The 25,618-nt window shown below is 39.9% G+C and overlaps 1 protein-coding gene across 3 annotated transcripts in view; it reads left to right on the plus strand.

Moving 5' to 3' along the window:
• The first annotated feature begins 316 nt into the window (after positions 1-316).
• kat6b (K(lysine) acetyltransferase 6B) overlaps positions 317-25,618 on the plus strand; it is a 51,138-nt gene continuing 25,836 nt past the window's right edge. The window contains exons 1-2 of one of the 3 annotated variants that reach the window (XM_061909735.1): positions 317-479; positions 8,044-8,897. In XM_061909735.1, coding sequence (XP_061765719.1) covers positions 8,277-8,897 — 621 coding nt within the window. In that variant the 5' untranslated portion in view covers positions 317-479; positions 8,044-8,276. Of the gene's footprint in view, positions 480-1,438; positions 1,604-8,043; positions 8,898-25,618 lie in introns of those variants that run through there. The other 2 variants (XM_061909734.1, XM_061909736.1) reach the window with 2 other exon arrangements.

Genomic DNA, 25,618 nt, shown 5'->3' on the forward strand with positions numbered 1-25,618 from the left:
TTTATTTATTTTGTGCTGTGTGTAATCTTGGTCAGTTTTTTTTTTTTTTTTGAGTCCAAACATGGGGTGGGAAGCAATAACAGTAAACATGTGTAGATGTTTAATTTTTTTTTTTTTTTTTTTTTGCATGCATATTTTGTATTTACTGCATATTTGCGCAGGTGTTTAAAGTAAGCGATGACATGACGGTGGGTCGACACTGGAGAAGTGATGTCTCCAGTGAAGAAGAAGAAGGAGGAGGAGGCGGAGGAGGAGGAGGAGGAGGAGGAGGAGGAGGGTACCATTTTGTCACAGGCTGCTATGTAGATTAACCTTTCAATTAGTTGTTATCAGCTGCTCTCCATGCGAGCTCTGCACCTCGGATATGCTTTTTTTTTTTTTTTTTATTATCCCCTCCTCCTTGTCTTGTTTTTTTTTTTTTTTTTTTTAATCATTTCGCCATCATGAAGACAAGAGGACTCTCGGAACAACTTGAGAAGGTAAACTAAGCAGTTGTTTTTTTCCCACCATTGCATTGCGTTTCTTGGGCTTTTCTTGCGCGCAACTTAGCGTCGATTTGTGCACATTTTTATTAAACACCGATTAACGGCGGCGGGACGTTAAACTACTAGACGGCGTTTATGAATTATTAATTATGAATCCCCCCTCCCCTCCCACCTCTTCAACTTGTCTCTTTTCATCCCCGCAGGGCTCAACTATTTGGGTTTGTAGGAATTATTTAATGGCGATAAAGAGGTCATGCCTTCATTGCGCAACGCCATGCGGGACGTTCACTGTCATCACCTCTTATTAGCGGAGGGGTGGGAAAACAACGCATACTTTTTTTTTTTGGGATGAAATAGCGCATGTTTAATTGGCTTGAATGTGAATCATCAAGAGAATTAACGGGCTTCTCTCTCGGGGAAGGAATAAGAAGGGATGGTGCTTATAAAGCGGGCGATTGTATAGCCCTTCACACATTTTGACCTACTCCTGTCGGGAGTCTTTAAACGCACCACTTTTCATTTGCGTGCCAGTTTATCGGCGTTTAAGCCTCGCTGGTCCCTAATAATTAATCATTTAAAGTGTAAAAACGATCCACTTGCGAGTGTTCCAATGAGGAATGCGTTATTAAGGTGGGACGGCGTCAATCGTCGCGACAGAGGGTGGAATATTCGTCTTAAATCGTACAACGAGCACCGTCCACGTTAGCGTGTAGTGTTTGGCCACACATTAAAAAGGAGGACAAGTTGTAAATAAATGTTTTAACGCGCTGTCCGTTTGTTAATTATATTGACACGACAGTGAAGGCACCTTAAGAAGGCGGGTCAAGAGAAGGGGGCGGGAGTGACAGGTGAACTGGCCAATGGCGTGAGCGCATGCATAGTGATTGACACGTCCTTTATCAAACCAGCAATCGGATCTCGTCTCGTTACAGCCAATATTGAAGTTGTTAGGGCGGGCGCATTAGTGTCGGCGAGCTTTAATGAGACTCCATTGGATTGTAATCAGCGTCATGTCGGATTCGCCGTAAACTACAACAGTGTAACAAAATGGCGACTGTTTAGGTGACGCCACTTTGAAGGCTTGTCATTGCCAGCAGCCCCCTCGACGCGACTCCCAGGTTTGTTACACGCTTTGTTGGCCCACTTTCTCGTGTTTAGTCCCGAGTCGAGGTTTTCCGCCCGTCGGGGTATCGAACGTGCGGCTGTCAGGGTGGGGGGGCGGACATCGATTTTGTGCGTGTGGCGTGGATGACTTTTGTTGTGGGCGGCATGGAGCTGTCAAAAAAAAAAAAAAAAAAAAAAAAAGTAGAATGTTGTCGTCATTTTATGTGCGTGTTGACATGTTGGAAGTAGAGGGGATAAGACACTGGCTGTTTTGTGGTGGTGTTTTCTCCTGAATGACACACACCTTCCCGTGGAAAGTGTTTACACTTCTTCAGAACTCCACGGGAGTTTCTACAACTTGTTTGCTGCTTGACAAACTTTAAATCTACACTTGTTTGTTTCTTTATGTTCTAGAACAGTGGTTGTCAAACTTTTTCCACCATGTACCACCTCATTTGCTCTCCAAGCGCCACCATTAAAGTACAGTAGCGTAGTAGCCTTAAGTATTCATTAAAAATAAAGCAGATATTTTATTTAAAGGCCTACTGAAATGACATTTTCTTATTTAAACGGGGATAGCAGGTCCATGATTTGATTGACGTGGACCCCGACTTAAACAAGTTGAAAAACTTATTCGGGTGTTACCATTTAGTGGTCAATTGTACGGAATATGTACTGAACTGTGCAATCTACTAATAAAAGTATCAATCAATCAATTTTATGTGCCGTCCTTGATCATACCGCGATATTGCCGTATTTTTGCTGAAAAGATTTAGTAGAGAACATCGACGATAAAGTTCGCAACTTTTGGTCGCTAATAAAAAAAAAAGCCTTGCCTGTACCGGAAGTAGCAGACGATGTGCGCGTGACATCACGGGTTGTAGGGCTCCTCACATTGTTTATAATCATAAACATTGTGAGGATAGTCGTAGTGGTTTGTACAGTCCTTTGAGACATTTTTGATTTAGGGCTGTATAAATAAACATTGATTGATTGATAGCCACCAGCAGCAAGAGCGATTCGGACCGAGAAAGCTACGATTTCCCCATTAATTTGAGCGAGGATGAAAGATTTGTGGATGAGGAAAGTTAGAGTGAGGCACTAAAAAAAAAAAAGCGACGGCTCCGGGCGGCGACAGTGGGTGCTTTTCAGATGCAATAACACACATTTACTAGGAATCCTGGAAGATCCCTTATCTGCTTATTGTTTGATTGTAAAGTCATACCTGAAAGTCAGATGGCTGCGGTGAACGCCAGTGTCTCTGAGAGAAGCCGAGGAGACAAGATCACAGCTGCCTTTTTGACAGCTACAGGAGGAGGTCCCGTAATCCACTGAAGTCTCCGGTAAGAGCCGACTTATTATCACAATTTTCCCATCCAAAAACTTGCTGGTTGACGTAGAGAAACATGTTCGCTTGACCGCTCTGTGTTAAAGCTTCACAACAAAGAAACACCGGCTGTGTTTCGGTGCTAAAGACAGCTGCAATCCACCGCTTTCCACCAACAGCATTCTTCTTTGACGTCTCCATTATTAATGGAACAAATTGCAAAGGATTCAGCAACACAGATGTCCAAATTACTGTGTAATTATGCGATGAAAAGAGTGGTGCTGGGCTAATATGTCCGCTACAACCCGAGACGTCATAAACACGCGTCATCATTCCGCGACGTTTTCAACAAGAAACTACGCGGGAATTTTAAAATTGTAATTTGGTAGACTAAAAAGGCCGTATTGGCATGTGTTGCAATGTTAATATTTCATCATTGATATATAATTTATCAGACTGCGTGGTCGGTAGTAGTGGATTTCAGTAATCCTTTAAGTAAGTATTCATTAAAAATAAAGCAGATACTTTATTTAAAGGCCTACTGAAACCCACTACTACTGACCACACAGTCTGCTAGTTCATACATCAATGATGAAATATTAACATTGCAACGCATGCCAATACGGCCTTTTTAGTTAACTAAATTGCAATTTTAAATTTTGCGCGAAGTATCCTGTTGAAAACGTCAGTATGATGACGCGTGCGCGTGATGTCTCGGATTGTAGGAGACATTTTTTTCCCTGCCCGATCCAAGCTATAAGCAGTCTGCTTTAATCGCATAATTACACAGTATTCTGGACACCTGTGTTGCTGAATCTTTTGCAATTTGTTCAATTAATAATGGAGAAGTCAAAGAAGAAAGATGTAGGTGGGAAGCGGTGGATTGCATCTGCCTTTAGCATCACAAACACAACCGGTGTTTCCTTGTTTACGTTCCCAAAGGTGAAGCTTTACCATGGAACAGAGTGGTCAAGCGAACATGGTTCCCGACTACATGTCAACCGTTAGGTTTCGGTGAGAAACTTGTGGTAATAAGTCGGCTCTTACCGTAGACATGAGCGGAGCCTGCGTCCTCCTGCAGCTGCGGACTCTCTTACCTCCTCCCACCGGAGACACTGGCAGTCACCACACCTGTGGCCACACCCCTCCGACTTTCAGGTACCATATAATCTCACTAAAACACTAGTAACACAATAAGCAGATAATGGATTTTCCAGAATTATCCTAGTAAATGTGTCTAATAACATCTGAATTGCTCCCACTGCCCTCGCCTTTTTTTATTTTTCTAGTCCTTCACTCTCACTATCCTCATCCACGAATCTTTCATCCTCGCTCAAATTAATGGAGAAATCGTCGCTTTCTGGGTCTGAATCGTTTTCGCTGCTTTTGGCCATGATTGTAAACAATGTTCAGATGTGAGGAGCTACACAACCCGTGACGTCACGCGCACATCGTCTGCTACTTGCGGTACAGGCAAGGCTTTTTTTTTTAGCGACCAAAAGTGGCGAACTTTATCGTCGATGTTCTCTACTAAATCCTTTCAGCAAAAATATGGCAATTTCGCGAAATGATCAAGTATGACACATAGAATGGACCTGCTATCCCCGTTTAAATAAGAACATCTCATTTCAGTAGGCCTTTAAACGGGCCCTGTTGTGCATTGCCAACTTTTCTTACCTATTGGTACCTGCTGTTGTGTATTTGGATCTACATAAGTCCCGAAAATGGGAAATCAAACTGTATAGGCATTGCGGACTTACAGTCGTGGTCAAAAGTTTACATACACTTGTAAAGCGCATAATGTCATGGCTGTTTTGAGTTTCCAATCATTTCTACACCTCTTATTTTTTGTGATTGAGTGATTGGACCACATACTTGATGGTCACAAAAAACATTCAAGAAGTTTGGTTCTTTTATGAATCAATTAATGTTTATTTATGTAGCCCAAAATCACAAGTGTCTCAAAGGGCTGCGCAAGCCACAACGACATCCTCTGTTCAGAGCCCACATAAGGGCAAGGAAAAACTCACAACCCAGTGTGATGTTAATGTGAATGACTATGAGAAACTTTGGAGAGGAATTTATTATGGGTCTACTGAAAATGTGACCAAATCTGCTGGGTCGAAAGTATATATACAGCAATTTTAATATTTGGTTTCATGTCCCTTGGCAAGTTTCACTGCGATAAGGCACTTTTGGTAGCCATCCACAAGCTTCTGGTTGAATTTTTTTGACCACTCTTTTCTTGACAAAGTTGGAGCAGTTCAGCTAAATTTGTTTGTTTTCTGACATGGACTTGATTCTTCAGCATTGTCCACACGTTTATGTCCGAACTTTGCGAAGGCCATTCTAAAACCTTAATTCTATCCTGATTTAGCCATTCGTTTACCACTTTTGACGTGTGTTTGGGGTCGTTGTCCTGTTGGAACACCCAACTGCGCCCAAGACCCAACCTCCTGGCTGATGAGTTTAGGTTGTCCTGAATAATTTGGAGGTAATCTTCCTTTTTCATTGTCACATTTACTCTCTGTAAAGCACCAGTTCCATTGGCAGCAAAACAGGCCCAGAGCATAATACTACCACCACCATGCCTTCTTTTCTACATGCCCCGAACAAGCTGTTTTGAATGTGGACTATTGTTGTCTCAAATTGGGAAAACCGTCAGCCGATTATTCATATATGGTATAAATGTACCCAGAGTGTCTTGCGCCCATCCGCCATTGTAGTCCACGCTGTTGCCAATAAGCTCCTTCTTTTTTACTGTACTCTTGTGGGGCAGACTTGCTCGTACATGGACATGCATCCGCTATTGTCATTTCTAATAGAAATTAGCAAATATTTCTCACTTATATCCATATGGAAGCACCAAAATTGTTATGTTACGGGAAAGTTGACATATTGAAAGTGTAGAGAATAAAACACTGGGTGTTTTGTGGCGGTGTTTCCCCATTTACAATGACACTGACCTTCCTGAGGAAAGTGTTTACACTTCTTCAAAACTCTATGGAAGTTCCCACAACTTGTTTGCTACTTGACAAGCAGCCTGGAGTTTAAATCTACACAAGTTTCTTTATGTTCTAGAACAGTGGTCCTTAAACTTTTTTTTCACCATGTAACACCTCAGGAAACACTTTGCTCTCCAAGTGCCACCATTAAAATACAGTAGCGTAGTAGGCTTCAGCATTAATTTAAAAATAAATCAGATGTTTTATTTAAATAGGTCATGTTATGCATAGACACGTTTTCTTACTTATTGGTACCTGCTGTTGTGTATTAGTGTAACAGGGTCAATCATGTCATGTAAATAATGTATTTTATCATGTTTTATTATTGTTATAATTACCCAAAATGTGTAAGTTACATGTAAATACCTGAAGGTTGTTTGATGTTTTGTCATTGTCCTTCCTACCGCAATAATTACTGTGACACCTGTCTCTATGTATGCGTTGGACACGCCTTCTCACTTCCCTTTCATCCACGATAACGGGAAAGTTAGGCGTCCTCGCGACGACAGAAAAAGTGCATTTGTCTCGTTAAGAACTTAGGTTCACTTTCTTGTTCTGTGTTATATTTGTGTAGGGGCTTTGTATTATCACGTATGTTTTATATAACATCTTTCAAGGACTGCGTTTTTTTTTTTACTTGGCATGTCCATCAAATCCTCTCCGCTGTTAACTAGTTACCATATTCAATCAATTATAAGACGACCCTGAATATGAGACATTGTATACAACTCAAGCCCTCATTTTTCCAACACCAGCTAAAAAAACAAAAGGGAATCAAAACTCACCTGTCAAGTGGTCCGTCCTTCAACACCACACACACGTTAGGAAGAAGTTTGTTTACACTTCTTTGCAACTTCATAGACATGTTTAGAACTTTGCTATTACTAACCGGTTAGCTTGGAATTACAAACCTATAAATCTTTCTATGTGTTCTTTGCACTGTATTTGAAACATCTTTAGCGGGCCGCATTCCTGTGACCAAGCACGCCTATTAAAGCTGTCAGCTGTTGACTAGTTACCGTATTGACCTGAATATAGGACCATCCCTTTTTTTTCTTTCTTTTTTTCCCCCAAGACCAGTTTTTAGAAAGTGGTCTATGCTACAATAACACACATACCTCCACAACAAGGAGTGTTTACACTTATTTGGAAATCCAGTTGACGTTTCTCGATCTTTTGCTTTGCTAATAACGCTTGTTAAGAAAATCAATTTATATTAACAAAAATGCCCATCAAATCCACCCAGATGTGAGCTAACTACTGTTTTGGCCCAAATGTAAGACTACCCTCAATGTAAGACGATGACCCTCTTTTGGATGACAAAGATACAATAAATAGTTTTTTGAATCATGTTTTAAATATAGGTTGTTTTTAAGAACATACTGCAAAACTGCTAGTCAAAGATCCTCTTTAGGACCGGGGTGCTGTATTGTTTTAAAGGACTCCTGTACGAGTTAGGGCTGCGGTTATCGATTATTTTAGTAATGGAGTAGTCCATCGATTAGTTTGTTCGAATAATCGGGAAAAAAAAGCTTTTTAGCCTCATTTGTGTATTTTAAGAAGAATAGTTGAAATAAACAACACTTCCGCTAGCAATAATCGTTGTTCTTTTTTCCCAAATAAATGGACATTGAAATTGCACTCAAAACATTTGTGCATTAATTATGAACCCATGCAGTCCGTATTTGATAATTTTTATATTAGATGGATAGATAGATAGATAGTACTTTATTTATTCCGTCAGGAGAGTTCCTTCAGGAAAATTACAATTTTCAGCACAATCCCATTCAAAATCAGACAAACATTACAGGGAGACAGAACAGGATCGCTGACGGGTCTGCCGGCTTCCAGCGCCCCTTACACTCATTCAACGATTAATCGAAAGAACACAATGTAAATCAAAGCTTTTTACGAATCAAACTAATTGTAGCTTTAGTATGATTGTTAGTCACTACCAAGTTTTTGAATCCTATCAAAGTTGCTCCAGACCCCGAATATAAGACGACCTGTGTGTTTCAAAGTATTTTCTTGGGAACAAGTGCCGAATTATGTTTGGACCGATATGGAAATACGTGTGTATCTATATCTATCTGTGTGACGTGTATATTTGTTTTTCTCGTAGGTTTAATATGGGACTCCAGTAGAAAAAAACTCAAGCCCTCACGCCAGCGGTGGAATTTTATCAGTGCCAACATTTCTCCCCCAGTTGTCTTACATTCAGGATTGATGTGGAAGGCCATGTGGAACGTACCTTTTTGACTTCCTCGGCAAGGATGTGGATGTACCAAGTGTTGGCCAGCAGAAAGCGGGGATCTGTATGGATTATCGCGTTCTTGTGAGTGTCCCTTTTCAGCCATGGTCAAACTCGCAAACCCTCTCTACACTGAGTGGATTCTCGAGGCAATACAGAAAATCAAGCGGCAAAAGCAGCGTCCCTCGGAGGAGAGGATTTGTCATGCGGTGGCCTCGTCTCACGGACTGGACAGGAAGACTGTCCTGGAGCAGTTGGATTTAAGCGTTCACGACGGCTCTATACTTAAGGTTACCAATAAGGGTAGCACTTCGTACAAGGACCCGGGGAACCTTTCGAGAGCCGGATCAATTCCACCACCTCCCGTCGTGTCTGTGCCATCAAAGGAATCTATATGGAATTCCAGCGATCTCCGCCACGTTGATTGGAATAAGATCCTGCGGCGGGCCATTGAGGGCATGGATGATTCGCACGGCTCCTCGCTTAAGAACATCGAGAGGTACTTAAGGAACCAGGACGACCTGACGGAAGTCGCAGACAACCCGGCCTTCCGCCAGAGGTTGCGGCTGGCGGCCAAGCGGTCCGTCAACAGCGGCCGATTGTTCAAGAACGGACCGCGCTATCAGCTCGGGCATCCCGGCGCCGAGGGGAGAGTGCCGAGGTGTCCGGGCGCTTTCCCTTTGGTGTTGACATCAGTAACGCTCCTCCCTCATGAGCGAGAACAGGTATGTACACCTCACAACTTTTACAATCAATGTACAGTTGGATTATGGTTTCATGATGGGAGAAGTATATTCCAGTATCACGAAATTTCCAGTCCATTCGAGATGGATTTTTGATTGATATACCTTCCAAAGGAATCGAAGACACTGAATGTTCTGAACTCCCTTTCTTAATGCAACTCTCTACAACAGAAACATTTTGCCTCCACATTTTTGCTTCGTGTATGTGCTTCAATTGTTGTCCTTTTTTTAGACAACAACTAGTCAACAGCGTCTCTGCTGGTTTGCCCATCAAATAGTGCGGTCCATTTTTCCTGAGTAGTTTCAATAAGCAATCAACACCAGTTGACATTTTGATACCAATAATTATTTGTTGTATTGGATGAAAACCACTGATGCATAGCATCGGAATCAATATTTGACAATATTAATCCTGTGTCATAAGTGATAGCATTGCTGTTAGCATTTTGTTCAGCCACCAAGGCGTATAAAATGTGTTTAGGATTAACTTTGTAGTTGCTGTGACTGGTTGAACTTGTTATCAATTGGTCTATGGGGAAGTCATGGTGTCCTGTGAATTCTGCCTGGCAACAAGTAACAGACGGGGTCAAAGAACTGGATAAATTCTGTTCATCCTAGCTTCTGTGTTTGCTAGCTTGCTAACATTGGAGTGGGGCTTTATAGTGTGGCATGAAAATATTTTTGTTGTTTGTGCAATATCGCTTTCTCTCTGTGCAATAACCGAGAGTAAATGTTTGATTGTTGTTTAAATGGTTGTTGGCGTCCACATCGGAGCGTGTGGCCCCTCCAGTGTTTGTGTTACTGTTGCTGCGTCTCCATAATACGAGAGTCGCCGATAACCAGGAAGCCATTCTCTGTGTGTGTGTGTGTGTGTGTGTGTGTGTGTGTGTGTGTGTGTGTGTGTGTGTGTGTGTGTGTGTGTGTGTGTGTGTGTGGTAAGTTTCCCACAGGTTACATAAGCCCCGGCCTGAATGACCCTTAAAGGATGTGGTTGACTCTTGTCTTGTGAGTTAAAGTAGATAAATCTTTTTTGAGGAGGTAATTGGAAGATGCAGAGACTTAATGTGCCTCATGCAGATGCTGGGATGGTGACCAGGAGGAACATAAACTAAATAGACTGATTCACCCCCCCGAGGGACAGTAGAGGATTGTTAATTTGTGCTGCTTGCATTCAGATTGTGTCTGGTTGTCAGTTTTAACACGTAAGAGGCAAGCACATTTTCCTTAAATGATGCCTGTCAAACACTGATGAGGATTGTTTAACTATCAAGTTAGCTATGCAGTCGGGAGGCTAATGCTAAAAACAATGCTATCAAGCAAGCTACAGTGGGAAGCAGCGTACCCCTTGTACTGCAAATTCAAATTAAAAGAGTAAGTGCACTCAAACAGCCATCACAACATGTATATACTTCATGGTCACCCACTTGAGTCATCTCTCAGACAGACTTGAGTCTGGCTACAGCATAGCATTGTTGTCGAAGTGCAAAGGTTTTTTTCAGATTTTTTTTTTTTCCCTCCAAAGCGCTGTGGTGGAAATGGGTTCATGCATTTAAAAAAAAAACAAAAAAAACCTCAAGTATCTGCCTATAGAGTTGTCACCTCGCTCGTCAGCAGTTTCACAGTGAATAATCAGGAAGCGACACCTTTTTTGATTCTGCAGCCATAACTGTGACTGTCTGTGGTCGGGGCCTAAAAATGATATTTAGCTTTAAAACAATGTTTATAAAGCACAGGGTTCTTGCAGCTGCTTTCCATTTGGAGCCCTTTTTAGTTGTTGACACCACCCAGCCCAGTCAAGGTTTACCTTGCACTTCAAATGTCGAGGCTCCTCACAACTAAGACACACAACGGCTGTGTTATGTGTCGAGAAAAACAGGTACTTTGCGGTAGAAAAGAGCAGCATTGGCTCACGGTTTATAAGCGTCTGAAGAGAGACTCTGCCAGGAACAAAGGCGAGGAATTGGATTTTTTCTTTTTTTTTTTTTCCCCCTGCTGTGTTATGCAACCACTTGAGCTCTCTTTCCACCAGCAGTGTTCTAATAAGACCCCACCCCCTCGCTCAGGACAGCCTGCTCTTTTCATGCAGCATAATTTCCTGAAATGTACTTAATTTAGAACCCCTCCAAGAAAATCATCAGCATCTCTTCAGCTCCTGCTCTGGTTTCGGTTGATGCAAAATGCTGCTACCCAGGACGAGAACAGCTCTTTTCAGTCCATAAGATGTTGCCATGCTGATTAGGGCTGCCATTATTGATTATTTTAGTAATTGACTGCTCTATTGATTGTTTGATTAATTGAGCAATCAAACCAAGCAGCAAAAGACATTAAGTAGATCAATAGACAATTAAATTTTTTTCCGAATTAAATATTTTTATAAATATCCATTTTGAGGGGTAATGACCTTTTTCATTATCTAATATTAATAAACAAGTAATAATTTGACTTTCACATTATTAGAGTTGTCCAGTGTGTGCTTGACGAGACAAACTGCATTAACAAACGATCTTTCTGGTGATATTGAGGTCGACCGGGAGGCCGGAAAACATCCATCCATTTTTCTATCACTTGTCTCGTTCGGGGTCGCGAGGAGTGCTGGAGTTTATCCCAGCTGCATTCGGGCGGAAGGCGGCATACACCCTGCACAAGTCGCCACCTCATCGCAGGGCCAACACAGATAGACAGACAACATTCACACTCACATTCCCACACTAGGGCCAATTTAGTGTTGCCAATCAACCTATCCCCAGGTGCATGTCTTTAGAGGTGGGAAGAAACTAGAGTACCCGGAGGGAACCCACACAGTCACGGGGAGAACATGCAAACTACACACAGAAAGATCCCAAGCCCAGGATTGAACCCAGGACCTTCGTATTGTGAGGCACATGCACTAACCCCCGTTCTGCCGACATGAAACCATATTAAAAAGTAATTGCTGCCATAGTTTTGGTTCAATTTTGACAAGAAAGATAAATTTAACCAATATTATGGCAGCAGTTACTTTAAAATAGGGTTTCATCGCCTCCTGGCATCCGAATACACCAAATTCTTTGTCAGTTTGTAGTTTCTAGAGGTTTCTTGATCCTCCAAGTGTCATTGCTGTGGCCATGGCTCCACCGTAAAACACCGCCACCACATCGAAATACTTTGTCACATCCAATTCCTCTAAGTTAGAACTGGGTGTGTGTAGTTCTGCAAAAACTTGGTCAACAGTCACAGCCACTATCTTGAGCTGTGGTGTTAGCATTCCGTGTTGTTAGCAATGCGTGTCCCGCAGTGTCATTTCACATCGCTCAAGCCAAAGATGTGTAATTGATGTCAGAGAGGAAGTTCATCTTGACAAGTTCCATCTCCACTTCGCATTGCCCAGACTGCTGATAGCTGAGAGTAGTCTCGTTAGTATGCCTGGGCAGAATATACATTTCATATATTGAACTACAAATCATTTTTGAACAACTGTTCTCAACATTGTTTTGAGACTAAATTAGCCACAGATGTAATATCAATACACAATAATATTCCAAGTATACCCTTTCAAATACAAGTTAACTTAGATTTCTCATATATATTCAGTGTTTCCCACAGGTCAGGCATCTATTTGTGGTGGTGTGGCGGGGGGGGGGGTTGGAGCGATGACCAAGAAGAACGCGGAGTTGGAATATAATTACAACACTCTATGTACATATTTATATACATATTTATATAATATTTACATATTTATATAATATGTAACTACAAGCTCCATTCACAGACAGAGTCCCATTGCTTTTATGAGCGGTCGAGCGAGTCAAAAGCTGAAAAAAAATATATATATTTTTTTTATATATATTTTTTTTTATATTTGTGGCGGCCGTAATTGTTTCGTGGCGGGCCGCCACAAATAAATAATTGTGTGGGAAACTCTGATATACACATTGTAATGGACATGTATACTTTTAAATATTCAAGTAAAACAAACAAACAGTACAAATTAAATATACTCTGTTAGTTCTGGTTTGTTGAATGTGCTCTGAAAGCACTTATACACACACTACAATCTTTTAACTAAGTTTTAAAAAAAAAATTTAATAACTAAAATTAAGGGACACAGAATATACTTTCTTGGAAGACAATATATCAGATATTCTGGCTTCATAAGAGCCGTACTATTTTTGTGTTTAAATGTTTGTATTCTTCCATTTTAATATGTGAAATATTAGAATGTGTTTTAAATAAATGCAAATGGGGTCACGAGTTCACTTCCTGTTGAACTCTGTTTCAACTCAAAACTGTCAAGAATAAATTGGTCACTTTGTGCACTGACAGCACTGCTTTTATGTTCAATGTGAATACTGTATCTTAATAGTTTAGACAGTAATGTTCATACAAGTTAAGATTTGGGTATGTTTCTGATGTGGGAAATATGTCAAAGTCTCATGTTTTCATGTTATTTAAGCAAGCTAGTAAGCTAACCCTAGTCTGTCCATGATTTAATCAAAGTGTGGTTATTGTTCACGGTTTTTGGATCATTTTATTTTAATACGGCAATACTGTCGGGAGTTTATGTGCATGTAATGCCAATGCCCGCCGCTGCTTAATTCGATGCAAAGAATGATGGCTCTTGCAGCCCGTAAACACACACAGGAATGGCGATTATCGAGGCTAGCAAATTTGTTGTGTACATTTTCATTTAATGTTCAATTAATTGACTTATTGTATATCGGCCCACGTCTACTTGTTAGCAATAATGGAGTTCTGTGACACATCGAGTCTGCTGCGTCTTGACTCTAATCTGTTGACATTGTTCTCGTCACAGGCTCACCAATATAAGGATGTCTATTGATGAGGCAGGGAGTTCTGCTAAAAGTTGGTCAATTTGAGATTGAAGATCTAGTAATGCCAAGATAAGCCGTCTGCAGTATATTCATTAACCAGGAAAAGGAAGAGCCACTGTGAATATCTTTGCAACCTCGCCACAACATAGTTAATAGAAAATAAGACAAAAACTTAAGTGTTGTTTGCAACTTCCTCACATCAACATTTTTCAAAGCAAAATAATATAACCCGAACACCACCGGCTAGCCTATGTCACCATTACTGATTTAACAGAACATTTCTGTTTGACAATTGTCCATATTTTTCACAATTACAAAGTTTATGTAAAAAATGATTTACTGACCCGGATAAAATGATTGGTGTTCACGGCGGTCACTCACCCGGTCTCGTCAACACATACGTGCAGGGAGGATGTGCACACACACAAAAACAGTCCCAAGAGAAGCAACGAACAATTTGCAGTCATGTTGTTGTTTCGCTATGATATACATTCTGACTGCTAACACTAACTATCCAAATTGCTATGATCAGCTAACACCTCAAGTTAATGCGCGTGCATGTGTGCTGTACGTACTTAATTACATAGGAGAATGTAAAATACCTGTACATTGGAAAATTGGCGCCACCTAGGCATCTGCGTAAATGTTGCAAACAGGCTACCTTTAACGGCACTTTAATACATATCAATCAATCAATCAATCAATGTTTGCTTATATAGCCCTAAATCACTAGTGTCTCAAAGGGCTGCACAAACCACTACGACATCCTCGGTAGGCCCACATAAGGGCAAGGAAAACTCACACCCAGTGGGACGTCGGTGACAAGGATGACTATGAGAACCTTGGAGAGGAGGAAAGCAATGGATGTCGAGCGGGTCCAACATGATACTGTGAAAGTTCAATCCATAATGGATCCAACACAGTCGCAAGAGTCCAGTCCAAAGCGGATCCAACACAGCAGCGAGAGTCCCGTTCACAGCGGAGCCAGCAGGAAAACATCCCAAGCGGAGGCGGATCAGCAGCGCAGAGATGTCCCCAGCCGATACACGGGCGAGCAGTACATGGCCACCGTATAATACATAACACTTGGTTTAAGTGAAAATTATGTAAAGTATGCTTTAAAATGGAAGTGAATTATATTTTTGGTGAAGTGAATTATATTTATATAGCGCTTTTCTCAAGTCACTCAAAGCGCTTTACATTGTGAAACCGAATATCTAAGTTACATTTAAACCAGTGTAGGTGGCACTGGGAGCAGGTGGGACTTGGATGGCAGAAGCGGGGATCGAACCTGCAACCCTCAAGTTGCTGGCACGGCCGCTCTACCAACAGAGCTACATAGAAACAAATATATTGGAAATATATCGGATACTGATTTTTTTGCAAATAGTTTGATTTTATTTTCACGCCTCCGTGTGAAGTCCCAGTTTCTAATGTGGCTGTTGGCCATGAGCTGTGTGGATCTCGTACGCTTGGGAGCGATTGTGTTCATTTCATCTTGTTAAGCTACGTGGGAATGTAAATAGAGAAATAGATTGCTACATGCTTATGAGTTAGAGCCAGGAGCTGTCAAGCTACGGATCCAACCGATAACTACAACATTTGTGAAGTGAACTATATTTGTATAGTCCTTTTTCTGTAGAGACTCAAAGCGCTTAACAAAGTGGAACCCATTATTTATATTTAAGCTACATTTAAACCAGTGCCCGAGGACACAAGGGCATTTGGAGCTGGAATCGAACGAGGAACACTCAAATTGCTGGCACGGCCGCTCTACCAACTGAGCCACACCACCCTCTTTTTACTGCTATTTAGTGGGGCTGCACAATTATTAGAATTTGAATCACAATTTTGGATGCCAGGATTAACTTGGTGCCTTTCTGATATTAATATTTAAAAGGCAGAGTCTGCGACATTTCAAATCAAGCACTTTCACAGCACCGGTGGCTCCTGCCCCTGCCATAGGACACTTATTCTTAAAGGCCTACTGAAAGCCACTACTACCTACCACACAGTCTGATAGTTTTTATATCAATGATGAAATATTAACATTGCAACACATGCCAATAGTTTACTAAATTGCAATTTTAAATTTCCCGCGAGGTATCCTGTTGAAAACGTCGCGAAATGATGATGCTTATGGTGACGCGTGCTTGTGACGTTATTGGTTGGAGCGGAAATGTTCTCCCAGCATCACACACGGCTAAAAGTCGTCTCTTTTCATCGCATAATTACACAGTATTTTGGACATCTGTGTTGTTGAATCTTTTGCAATTTGTTCCATTAATAATGGAGAGGTCAAAGAAGAATGCTGTTGGTGGAAAGCGGTGGATTGCAGCTGCCTTCAGCAACCGAAACACAGCCGGTGTTTCTTTGTTTGTTGTGAAGCTTTAACACAGAACGGTCAAGCGAACATTTTTCTCTACGTCAACCAGCAAGTTTTTGGATGGGAAAATGGTGATATTAAGTCGGCTCTTACCGGAGACTTGAGTGAATTATGCGACCTCATCCTACAGCTCAAAAAGGCAGCTGTGATCTTGGCTCCTCGGCTTCTCTCAGAGACACTGGCGTTCACCGCAGCCATCCGACTTTCAGGTATGACTTTATAATCTCACTAAATTACTATTAACACAATAAGCAGATAAGGGATTTTCCAGAATTATCCTAGTAAATGTGTCTAATTACATCTGAAACGCTCCCACTGCCGCCGCCTGGAGCCGTCGCCTTTTTTAAATATATTTTTTTAGTGCTTCACTCTAACTTTCCTCATCCACAAATCTTTCATCCTCGCTCAAATTAATGGGGAAATCATCGCTTTCTCGGTCCGAATAGCTCTTGCTGCTGGAGGCTATGATTATAAACAATGTGAGGAGCCCTACAACCAGTGACGTCACGCGCACATCGTCTGCTACTTCCGGTAAAGGCAAGGCTTTTTTATTAGCGACCAAAAGTTGCGAACTTTATCGTCGATGTTCTCTACTAAATCCTTTCAGCAAAAATATGGCAATATCGCGAAATGATCAAGTATGACACATAGACTGGACCTGCTATCCCCGTTTGAATAAGAAAATCTCATTTCAGTAGACCTTTAAACCGTAGTATGTGTACCACTTGTGGTACTGCAGATAATCACTTGATTACAATATAGTGTTTTATTTTCCTATAGTCAGTGTTACTGTTCAAACTGTGTAATGTTACAGTAGCCAAAATATTAAATATACTTGTTAAATAAAACCTTTGCCTTGTTTGTAATGAATACTTAGGCCTACTCTGCAACTGTATTTTCATGTTACTCATTCTGTTGGTACTTGGAGAGCCAAGTTTTTTCTCAGGTGGTACTTTGTGCAAAAAGTTTGAGACATACTGCTATAGGCCATTGTGCACGGGGAAAGAGTTCAATGATCACATTAATTAAGCCTTTTCCTCAAATGTCAAAAACTTAAAAATTTCTGGAGCCTTTTAGTTCTTTAGAAGTGTGGGGTTTGCATATCCACCGTTTTTCACAGTTCAGGGTAGTTTCTTCAAAATAGGCTGATGATGTATGGATGAGTGGTACAGTATATTTCTACAATGATACCATGTAAAACGGACAATATTGTCGTTTCTTTACTAAATTTTAAATAACTGAAATACAAAGCAATAAGATAGAAAACAATATGAATTTTCAAAAAGTGTACTGGATTTTATATAAAAAAATCAGGCTTTTGTCCACAGTGTCCATCAGTTAGAAAGTTTTTCCCTCAATAAATGATGCATTTGTGAGGGTCAGGCGATTTCTTTATGGTCCATTTCAGCTGTAAATCACAATATCCATCCATCCATTTTCTACCACTCATCCCTCCTTGGGGTCTCGGGGGGTCTTGGTTCCTATCCCAGCTGCATTTGTGCTGAAGGCAGAGTACACCCTGGACAAGTCGCCACTTCATCGCTACCTAAATAATACATGTCTGTGTTTATCTCAAAGTGACAACATAAACACTGACATCCCACTGGGTTGTGAGTTTTTCTTTGCCCTTATGTGGGCTCTGAACCGAGGATGTCGTTGTGGCTTTTACAGCCCTTTGAGACACTTGATTTAGGGCTATACAAATAAACGATTGATTGATTGATTGATTGTTAGCATTCAGTTCACTCAGCTTGGGACGAATAACTACACGAATGGCGTGGCACTGACTACTTTTACAGCTTGTAACAAAGTCAATAGTTATTTGATGTGATTTATCTTCGTTTCACTCGTCCTTCATTTCACATTTCTCTATAAACTATGAGGTCGGCGTTCCAATGAGCATCTTGCCTTGCCTCTTCAAAGTCCAGCTGAATACTGTATATTCCTCTGTAAATATGTTATGAAACATTCATAAACATTAAACTGTATACTACTTTAAAGACTGTGGCTGATTAAAAACACTACAAGATAGTTCCACTGATCAGTGTTCTTTAGCATCAAAATTCCCCATAAAAGTTCCTGCAAGTCGAAAGTTCCTTTTGTCCTGCTTTCCCTCCTTTTTCAAGTATTTTGTAATTGAAGTACTAAAGAAATAAGTAATAATCAAGTTGTCTAGCATACTGTAATGGCGGTCATTGGGTTTGAAAAACATTTTTTGGGGACGCCCCTATTATGTTCAATCAGTCAGCGGTTGATAGCACAGCTTTCCCCTCTTATGTTCTTGTGAAATTGTACCCGGTTAGTTTTTGGTGGAAATGCAGGTGTGTACTCTTTTTACCAGGCTAAATTGGAAAGTAACTGTAAAGGTTCCTATTAAGACACTTTTCACCTCATTTCACTTTCATTGATTCTTACTGCGTGCGTTAAAGACCACTATTATCAGCGACAGGTGTGGATACTTGCACAACACCCTGCTCTGTTTGTCTCATTGGAGCCGCACCAGCAGGACTAGAGGCTAAACACCGTGCTAAATTAAGTCTGGAGATACTATTCTGTCGAATGCCAACATTTTTCACCAGTGTTCTGGCGAGACTTTCTCCCCATTGGTATTCATGCACCCCCTGCATCTGTGTATGAGATGCAGGAAATACGGAAATATAATAGCGCTTTGAAGAATTGTTTTCCCGTGAGTACAGTCGTTAACGTGAATAACACTATATTTTTGGATTTTGTCATTTAACGTACATGTTTCACCTTCCAAAAGCTCAAATATATGATCAGAACAACCGGAGATTCAGTTGATGTGCAGGACACCTGTGAAATGAGGCCGTTTCTTTTTTTAATAAAAAATCCAAAATTGGTGAATTAAGCTCAAGGCATTTTGTAATTAGAATAGGGTTGACGTGTTAAAACTAATTATGAACAAAAATCAAAGAACTGTGTCTAAATATATATCATATATAGAGTAAATATGGGTACATTTTATTAGACTTTTTCATCACAAAACACATGACATCAAGTTCGAAACCTACTTTGATCAACGGAAAAGCGCTCCTGGAACCAATACGCATGGGATTGTCTGAAGCAAAGGCAGCCTGTTGGCGATGTGGACACACTTTAATGTGTCCGACACATATCCTCGGACAGCGATCTTCAAATTTTAAGATGACACTAGCAGCTTTAAAGGAAAGCAGCAAAGTGTGGCATCTTTTGATCGAGGCTTTTATTAGTAGATTGCACAGTACAGTACATATTCCGTACAATTGACCAATAAATGGTAACACCCGTAAAAGTTTTTCAACTTGTTTAAGTCGGGGTCCACGTTTAATCAATTCATGGTAATCAAGTCAGGCTCTCTCCAGCTCATTTTTCATCACGGACATGGAACAACAGAAGTCTCCAAACACTACTACAGTCTTCAATAACACCAGAAAAAGATGCTAGATTTGTTGCCAGTCATTTTTAATGAAGAACGAATGACTAAAATAATTGGAAAAATCTGTAGAAAAATTAAATCGCAACAAAGTACATTGTACAAAAAGCGGCAACAATTGAAAAATTGGGCAGAATGATAAGATGTAAGAAATATATTTTAATACTATATTTAATAGCAGATTTGTTTTAAATGTTTGTATACATTTTTTTGCCTTTTCAAAAAAAAATATGTGCATCATAGCAAATAATGTTATGACATCGCTCCTACCACCGCAGGTATCTTGGCAATTTAGGGGAACCCCTGTAAATGCTTTGGTTCCTGTTTGTTATGATCGCCAGAGACTACAATAAGATTGCTATTTTGTTGAACTATTTATTTTTAGTACAAACAAAGCAGTGAATTATTTTTAATTGCAGGTTCACATGTCAATGATATCTAAATTGTTATATAAATGGGTTGTACTTGTATAGCGCTTTTCTACCTTCAAGGTACTCAAAGCGCTTTGACACTACTTCCACATTTACCCATTCACACACACATTCACACACTGATGGAGGGAGCTGCCATGCAAGGCGCTAACCAGCACCCATCAGGAGCAAGGGTGAAGTGTCTTGCTCAGGGCACAACGGACGTGACGAGGTTGGTACTAGGTGGGAATTGAACCAGGGACGCTCGGGTTGCGCACGGCCACTCTCCCCACTGCGCCACGCCGTCCCATACATAGACACACATATACATATACAGACGTTTAATTCTTCACTAGAGTATTTTTACGCAAGGATATCCTTGTGTCATGTCACATACTTAAAGTGTCTTCTTTGACAACACTTATTAAACCATAAGGTTTTGTTTTATAAAATACTTAAAAAATATTGACTTATTTCAGCTTCGAAATCTTCAATTTGTATGCTTGTGGGTGTAAACAGCCCCCACCGCCTGTAAATAGTGTATTAAAAAAGCATTATGTTGGTCCCTTCTGCTACATGCCAGGTAGAACTGCTTTCCAATCGTATAATGTAGCCTGTGTGTTATCTGATTTTTAAAAAAGACAAATGCAATCAAATGAAGGTTTTAAAATGTGTTGTAGAACTCCTATTTGGCACAAAATAATTTAAGAAAATAGACTAATTTAGTTAGAGGTATTGATTTGTGTTTGGCAAGTTGGCCTTCCGGTTTAAAAGGCAATATATCAATTTAATCAATACTAGAAAAGAACATTGGATTTAGGAACTGCGGGCTTTATATTAAGTGTAGCACTTGTAATGATAATGTCGTTTAAAGTTAAAACTGTCTGTTCGTCTTTGGCAAATGTTGGATACCTACGGTGGTCGAGAAAGTTCATACTTACGCCACAAGACAATATCATTAATTACAACAAAATAATTCAGCTACAGCACAATCGCAAAAGTTAAAACAAATAAAAACAACACAAGACAATTATATGAAGCCACAACTTAATTTTAAACCACAAAGGATGCGACGAAAAAAACGGAAGTAACAGCGGAGCCAGTTCGCCAACACACAAGGTTGAAATTGAAGGTTAAAAACAGTTTAAGGAACATAGTATATTAGTATAAAAAACTGCATTTTAGTATAATTTAAACAAGTAAAATAAAGTTATTCATGACTCAAAAATGGTTACACTTTCCTCATTTACTTGTTCATTAAACCCCTGTCCGCAGTCACTTCTGGTCTTTATGATCAAACCACTGCTCAAAATATTTAGTTGCACTTTATTTCTCAGGTAAATCTTCTGCTAATTCAACTTGAAAAGATGTAGGTTACACTTTATTTTTGAAAAATAATAGTGTATTTTTTTAATGTCAAAACAAAAACAAAAGTAGCAGATAAATATACCTATAAAATGTTGGTGTCTGTACTTTTATTGAAAATGTCTTGAATATTGAAAATGAGAGCAGAAAAGGTTTCCTCTTGTTAATTCAACCTAAAGTGTTGGTTGCAATTTATTCAAATAGGATGTCAATCCATTGGCCATTAATTGTTGTTTACTTGCATGTTTGTATACATAATTTTTGTAATACCTAATTTCCTTACAATAAATAACAGGAATATAGGAAACTTCACCTGTAGTATCCAGCATCTAGTATTTATTTCACAGTCACAATAGCGCTGAATCAATTTCAACTCGCTAAATTGTTTTGGATTGTATTGTTCGGAAAAAATCTTGTCCCGGAATTGTATCAGCAACCAAAAATCTGAATTGAATCGTTGCTAAAACGAATCGTTACACCTATGTGGGCATGGAAACAGACTGACTGTTGCCTGTTCTTGGCTCTGACCACCGCAAAAACGAGACACATTGTATAGTTTGTCTGTGATATTTTCACTTCTGTATTTTATATATCAGCACACGACAATCAGATTAGATTTTGAGGTCTGAAGCGCTCTTTTTTTCACCAGACTATTAGAAGTTTTGGCACAAACAAGCGGTTCCACTGTGTGATCAACATATCACAATGTCAAAAGTCTTATTGGATCATATCATTGACAATTGTTGTGAACCATGTGTTGGACTTCAGTGGTTCATTCTTGTCCACTTAAAACATCCACCCTAAAAGTTCCAGGGGCGGCACCTCAAGGCCAAACACAGGTGGTGTGCAGACTGCATCGCTTGGTTGGAAAACCTAAAGATTATTTTTTGTCATATTCTGTGGATTTTGGATTTTTCAGAAAAGAATAAAAGACAGACATTAATTCAAAGCAGAGGATTTTATGTTTGGGTTTTAGCATATGTGTTGCTCTTTTGGAATGTCATCATTCCCAACAGTCTGCTTCTTTGTTGTCGACTGTCTCTGTTGCTAGTTAAAGATCACAAACGTCTGCTCTTAATAATAATGTGAACTTTATGTTGTTCGGCAAGAAGCCTGTTGTTTTAAAGCAGTTACATGTTTCCATTACTTTGAAACCCCAAGATCAGTAACGGTATGACTTAAGCGGTTGTTGCGGTAGCTGTTTCATCAACCGCGTACATACTTTAATGAGGCTGCTATTATGCACGTGTCGTGTTTCTGACTGTCATGTCTGCTGTCAGCCAACAAAAGGTGATAAAACCTGGTCATTTTTAGTTGTGCTCAGAAGAGTAAAGATAAACAGATTCTGCTTAAAAAGAATGTATTTTTAAAAAGATGAATCGAAACGATACCGCCTGACACTTTTTGTACACGAACAAGCGAGGATGTAATCATTTTGTTCAAAAGCAGTTGACATAATTGCTTATTATTTGGCTGGAAAATAACTTTATGTAATTAATCTGTTATTCAGAGTGAAGGTAAGATGATGGTGTGGACTTGATGCATTTTTTTGGGGGATTAGTCTTTATTGTGACAGAAAACATGTGAAGTATGACACTTTTAATGTCAACACCTGATTTTGTAATCTGATCTCCAGCCAGGCTTGTTCAACAGGCTTCTCATAGACCAGCTAACGTTTTAGTGTTATCCTTGTTTTCTCAAGCAGCAGCCTTTGCTCCATGACATGCCAACAGGTGCGTCATACGCTTGAACAAATAAACACCACACCTCCAATAGACTTGTTTAAAAACAGTTAATTAGTTTGCTGGATTTACTTTCTACTATAACGTTTTGTGAAGGCATGACAACAACACATGTAGAGGAGACATCTGTAACGCTGACTGTTCAGTTTCAAAGAGGGGGTTTCAGCCATCCTTCAATTTTCTACCGCTTGTCCGTCGCGGGCGGGCTGGAGCCTATCCCAGCTGCACTGGGGTGGAAGGCAATGTAAACTGTAGACAAATCGCCACACAGACACAGACAACCAATCACACTGACATTCATTCACACTCTAGGGCCAATTTAGTGTTGCCAATCAACCTATCCCAAAGTGCATGTCTTTGGAAGTAGAATAAAAGCCAGGGTCCCCGGGGAGAACCCACGCAGTTACACAGAAAAAAAATCAACCCTAGGACCCTATGCTGTGAGGTATGGACCCTAACCACAGCCCCGTGCCGATTCCTAATCTCAATTATTCCACTTTGTAACAAACTTTGGGGAAGTATTGCATATTTTGTGATTCCCCTTTTTTTTATCTCCATTAAAACAAGACTATCACTGATTGCCCGCCATGTCTGATAACCACCACCTTTTTACCGCTGCCAGTAGGTATAATATGTACAGTAATTGCCGGCGTCTGTCAGTTTGCAACTTAAAGTTATGTGTGGATTTTGATCAACCTTTTAGGATAAGTAAAAAATAGGATAAGGAACAAGTGGTTAGATTTCGGGGATCATCCGGGTGGAGGTGCTCCAAAAAAAATCGATTCACATCCAAATCGCTATTTTTATGCATTCCAATTCTGTATCTATTCAGAATTTTTGAAAAAAAAAAAAGTGTAAATCTTTTTTTTTGCGATTTGTATCTTTTTGGGGGGGAGGAGGAATGTTTGTATTAAAACAAAACTATTATATTTAATAGGTATTGCTTTTGTATGTTTTCTGAAAAGCTTTGTAAATGTGTATCCTAAGTATTGCGAAGCTGGGATTGGGTTGGAGTAGGGGTTGCTCTATTTGCTTTTGTTAGATTAACGTTTTTGTAAGGAACTTTTTTTCCTTCTATTATTTACAACTGTTTTTTAACCCAGCAGTCATACTTCAACAGCCAATAGGAGCTTTTGTAACCTGTAACCTGTTTTGTAAATGTTTTAATATGATTTATATACCAAATAATATATTACTAGAATCGATTATTCATCGAATTGCCACCCCAGCAATCTGACTCGAATCAATCAATCAATCAATCAGTGTTTATTTATATAGCCCTAAATCACAAGTGTCTCAAAGGGCTGCACAAACCACAACGACATCCTCGGTACAGAGCCCACATAAGGGCAAGGAAATTTCACCCCAGTGAGACGTCGGTGACAGTGACTATGAGAAACCTTGGAGAGGACCGAAAAAAGAAAAGAAACGGCAGATCAACTGGTCTAAAAAAGGGGGTATATTTAAAGGCTAGAGTATACAAATGCGTTTTAAGATGAGACTTAAATGCTTCTACTGAGGTAGCCTCTCTAGTTGTTACCGGGAGGGCATACCAGAGTACTGGACCTCGAATAGAAAACGAGCTCTGGGAATCTCTAATAAGCCGGAGTTCTTTGAACGCAGATTTCTTGCCGGGACATATTGTACAATACAATCAGCAAGATAGGCTGGAGGTAGACCGTGTAGTATTTTATACGTAAGTAGTAAAACCTTAAAGTCACATCTTAAGTGCACAGGAAGCCAGTGCAGGTGAGCCAGTATAAGCGTAATATGATCAAACTTTCTTGTTCTTGTCAAAAGTCTAGCAGCCGCATTTTGTACCAACTGTATTCCTACCTTTGTCATTTCTACTATGTTACCTTACGTTTGGTTTACAATTCAGTTTGTGCTGAGTCAAAGTGAGTGAATGACTGACAAGAGTGTTCACTCCATTTTTATCTAATTCAGCTCCAGCACAAATGCACACAAGTGCTGACAAAGAGTGGAGCCCCTTACAGCCTGTTAGGAAGAAACCAACAAACAAAACAAACATGCATTAACTTGCCAATTTTGTTTATGCTTTGATTTGCTAGGGTTTGTTTCTGTTTGTTAGTGTGCAACATAGCTCACAAAGATATGGTCAGATTTTTATTGAACTTTCAGGAAATATGGGAGAAGGAACAAGTGATTATATTTTTACTGGATTCAGGGTTTTTTTTATTAGTCTTGTACAATTGGGAAAGACAGGAAATTTCCTTTTCTTGTTATAATAGAAATCCATAGAAAGACTCGGAAAATAATCCACTAAGTGAAAACCCACGGCTCTGTGCCTTTAATTAGGACTTCTTGTTTAAAGTAATGCTGTGGTTTCACAGTGCTTGGCTAAGAGAGAAGAGTAGAATTTGAGTTAAGGTAGATGTCATTACAGCAACGCAAACTGCTTGCAAAGGAGACGTGGTATCTGTAACTGACTGATCTTAAGCTTTTAAAGTGGATTTTCCTGTGCAAGTAATAACACCAGAAAAGTTATGAGAAGCAACGCAAAGTAAGACATAACATAATATTTCCATGTTATTA

The sequence above is a fragment of the Nerophis ophidion genome, linkage group LG08 (assembly GCF_033978795.1).
Source record: "Nerophis ophidion isolate RoL-2023_Sa linkage group LG08, RoL_Noph_v1.0, whole genome shotgun sequence".
NCBI lineage: Eukaryota > Metazoa > Chordata > Actinopteri > Syngnathiformes > Syngnathidae > Nerophis > Nerophis ophidion.